This window comes from Chiloscyllium plagiosum, chromosome 4 (assembly GCF_004010195.1).
Source record: "Chiloscyllium plagiosum isolate BGI_BamShark_2017 chromosome 4, ASM401019v2, whole genome shotgun sequence".
Lineage (NCBI taxonomy): Eukaryota > Metazoa > Chordata > Chondrichthyes > Orectolobiformes > Hemiscylliidae > Chiloscyllium > Chiloscyllium plagiosum.
Window position 1 is genome coordinate 33,815,491 of NC_057713.1, and position 4,100 is coordinate 33,819,590.

Below are 4,100 nucleotides of genomic sequence, written 5' to 3' on the forward strand. Positions count from 1 at the left end.
ACCTTATCAAATGCCTTACTAAAATCCATGTACACTACATCCACTGCTCTACCCTCATCCACATGCTTGGTCACCTCCTCAAAGAATTCAAAAAGACTTGTAAGGCAAGACCTACCCCTCACAAATCCATGCTGGCTGTCTCTAATCAAGCAGTGGCTTTCCAGATACTCATAAATTCTATCCCTCAGTACCCTTTCCATTATTATGCCTACCACCCAAGTAAGACTAACTGGCCTGTAATTCCCGGGGTTATCCCTATTCCCTTTTTTGAACTGGGGCACAACATTCACCACTCTCCAGTCCCCTGGCACCACCCCCATTGACAGTGAAGACGAAAAGATCATTGCCAACGGTTCTGCAATTTCCTCTCTTGCTTCCCACATAATCCTAGGATATACCCCGTCAGGCCCGGGGGACTTGTCTATCCTCAAGTTTTTCAAAATGCCCAACACATCTTCCTTCCGAACAAGTATCTCCTCTGGCTTACCAATCTGTTTCATACTCTCCTCTTCAACAATACGGTACCTCTCATTTGTAAATACTGAAGAAAAGTACTCATTCAAGAGCTCTCCTATCTCTTACGACTCAATACACAGTCTCCCACTATTGTCCTTGATCGGACCTACCCTCGTTCTCGTCATTCTCATGTTTACATGGATACAATGCATCATCCTCCGCCATTTCATGCTTTCATGGACTTGGCTAACACAGCCCAACATCTGAAAGGGGAAATTCAAAACTTAGCATTGTTATTAATTTGGTCTGGGTTGCCTAAATGCTCTGTAAATTCATTACAACCCATGAATCTCAGGGTGATACAACTCTGTCTGCAGCCGTTCTATACATATTTAGTGGAAAACTGAATTCAATAGAGCAAGTTTACTAACTGCACACAAAGTAAAGAGTTTATGGCTTGAAGATTTGAGTTAACTGAGCACAGACTGGGTGTTTTATAGCTTGTTTGTGATAATGCTATGCAACTCAGTCTGAAAATATAAATAAAACTAATTTGTTTCTAGGTATGGAAATGGAATGACTTACAAAGGTTATTTTCAAGACAATCAATGTCATGGATTTGGAATTTTACACAGCTCTCGAATGGAAAATCTTCCCTTTAAGTATGTGGGACATTGGGAGAATGATAAGAAAAGTGGATATGGAGTATTTGATGACCTTGACAGGTATGAGACAATCTAATCAGTTACTGTATTCCAGTACTGAATCCATAGGCAGGAAGGAGAAAAGATCAACTTTCCTTCTTATTGCTTACGGATCAAGCTTGTACTTCTATCTTTGTAACTGGCCTCGATCAATCCAGGATGATGGATAAATTATGAACCTTGCAATTTTAGGTCAGTCTGAACCAATTTATTAGATCATAATGTAAAGTTATCAGTCAGAACAAACATTTCAATTGTCATTTACCCCTTAAGTGATCCCTCAAGTCCTGAGCTCTTTGATGACTGAATGTATTTAGCCACTGAACAAGTTAGGCCATGCACCCAGGGAATGTTTCTGCTCAGTGAATTGACCTTGGTTTGGGTGAATTGACCTTGGTTTGGGTGGCAGCAGTTCCTGGACTAGATGGTGGAATTAATAAGCATACAGCTCCACTGTGAGACTACTCTGCCAAGGTTCATTGCCACCACAGAACTGGATGGCTGGTTTGCAGTGCAGAGTGATGCTCATGGTGAAGTATCAGTTCCTGCACTGACCGAGGTTATCATGAAGATCCTGACTTTTCAATCTTATCATCATCTGAGGCATGGTGACCCTCAGATTAAATTCACCACCAGCCATCTCTCTCTCTAGTGAGCGAACATCCCTCTGATCCTCTTGGGCCGTGGTGACTTTACTTTCCTAGTTAAGGTAGTGAGAGGGACACATGACAACATAGGAACAGGAGTATGCCACTCAGCCCCCAGGCCTATTCCAGCATTTAATGAGGTTATGGCTGATCTGTGGTCTAATTCCATATATCTGTCTTTGGCCCATATCCCTTCATTCCTTTTATAACAAAAAAGGTCTATGTCATTTAAAATTGACAACTGATCCAGGATCTATATGAAACATGCTCCAGAAGTAGGTTTAAAAACTTAGAGGAAGAGGGAAAAGAGATGTATCATTTATTAATTAATAAATTAATTTCACTGGACTAGTAACCCAGATACTCTAGTTGATATTCTGGGAACATGGGTCCAAATCTCATCATGACTAATGTTGAAATTTGAATTGAATAAAAATCTGAAATTAAAAACTAGTACAATGGCAATCAAATAACTGGACAAAAAACTGAACATATATTGGAAAATAAGGATAATGACGTTATACTGCAGCAATACAAAACCAGACTGGTTAGACTTCACTTGGAATACTGAGACCACATCTGGGCTCCAGACCTCTGGAAGGATACACTGGCTTTGGAGGGAGCACAATATAGGTTTACAAGAATAATAACACCTGGACTTCAGGTGTTAAGTTATGAGGAGAGAATTTAGAAGTTTAAAAGATGATCTGATTAAAGTCTTCAACATATTGACAGGATAAGACAGGGTAGAAAGGATATTCTATTTCCACAGGTTGGGGATTCTAGAACAAGGAGACTTAATCTGAGAATGAGGTTAATGTTCAGGAGACATGTTAGGAAGAACTTCTACACATAGCGTGATAGTTGTTTGGAACTCTCTTCCGCAAACAGCAATTGATGCAGGATGAGTTACTAATTTTAAATCTGAGACAGATAACATTTTTATGAAGTAGAAGTATTAAGGGATATAAGCCAAAGACAACTACATTGAGTTAGGACATAGATCAGACATGATCTCATTCAATAGTAGAGCAGGCTTGAGGGGCTTACTCCCAATTCCTAAGTTCCTATGAACTGGCCTACATGTGACTCCAGATGCACAACAGTGTGGTTAACTCTTAACCTCCCTCAGAAATGCCTAGCAAGAGACTCTGCTCAGCGAAACCACTATGAAATCTAAAGAAATAAACGAAACAGGGAAGACCACCCAGCATCAGCTTAGGCACTGTATATGACAATGCAAATCCAGTCTTGTTGGCCGGCAAACTCTCCTTTCTAACAATTGGAGGCTAATGCCAAAATTGGGGAACCCGTCCCACTAATTAGATAAGAAACACTGGCATACTCATACTCACAGAATCAAACATCACAATTTCTCTGATACCCAGGAATGATGACGTTCTATCTCACCAGCAGAGAAACCCAAGAAAGTATTGGTTCTCAATATTGACTCTGGATTCCATGAAATAACATGTTATTAGGTCAAACATGACAAGAAAGCCACTTGTTTAATTACCACTTGCCTCCTCCTCCTCCTCCTCCCCCACTTTAGCTGAAGAATCAGTTCACCTCTACACTGAATGTACTCAGCAGAATCACTGAAGGTGGCAAGAGTATAGGATGTACTCTGGGCAGGGATTTTCAATGTCCATCAAGAACAGCTCAAGAGTACATTTACTGACCAAGAAAGCTCAGTTCTCGCACTGCTGCTAGTTTGAGTGTGTGGCAGGCAGTAGGGAACCAAGAAGAGGGGGAAATCTACTTGATCTCACCCTCACCAGTCTCTTGCAGATATGTACATCCATGAATGTATTGGTAGGAGTGTCCACTGCACAGTCCTTGTGGAGACGGTTACATCTTCACATTGAGAACAGCTCCCATTATACTGTGTGGCAACCAAAAGAGTAAATGCTGGAAAATCTCAGCAGGTCTGGCAGCATCTGTAAGGAGAGAAAAAAGCTGACGTTTTGAGTCTAACTGACCCTTTTTCAAAGCTGGAAATACCATCTTCCTAAATAGGTAAAAACAATGACTGCAGATGCTGGAAACCAGAATCTAGATTAGAGTGGTGTTGGAAAAACACAGCAGTTCAGGCAGCATCCAAGGAGCAGTAAAATCGACATTTTGGGCAAAAGCCCTTAATCAGGAATACAGGCAGAGAGTCTGAAGTGTGGAGAGATAAGTGAGAGGAGGGTGGGGGTGGGGAGAAAGTAGCATAGAGTACAATAGGTGAGTGGGGGTGGGATGAAGGTGATAGGTCAGAGAGGAGGGTGGAGTTGATAGGTGGAAAAGA

General features: G+C 41.3%; 1 protein-coding gene across 2 annotated transcripts in view; it reads left to right on the top strand.

The window, feature by feature from the left end:
- LOC122548937 (ALS2 C-terminal-like protein) overlaps positions 1-4,100 on the top strand; it is a 102,592-nt gene that overhangs the window by 61,358 nt on the left and 37,134 nt on the right. For both annotated transcript variants that reach the window (XM_043687923.1, XM_043687924.1), the window contains exon 15: positions 1,020-1,181. In XM_043687923.1, the coding sequence (XP_043543858.1) occupies positions 1,020-1,181 (162 nt within the window). The remainder of the gene's footprint in view (positions 1-1,019; positions 1,182-4,100) is intronic.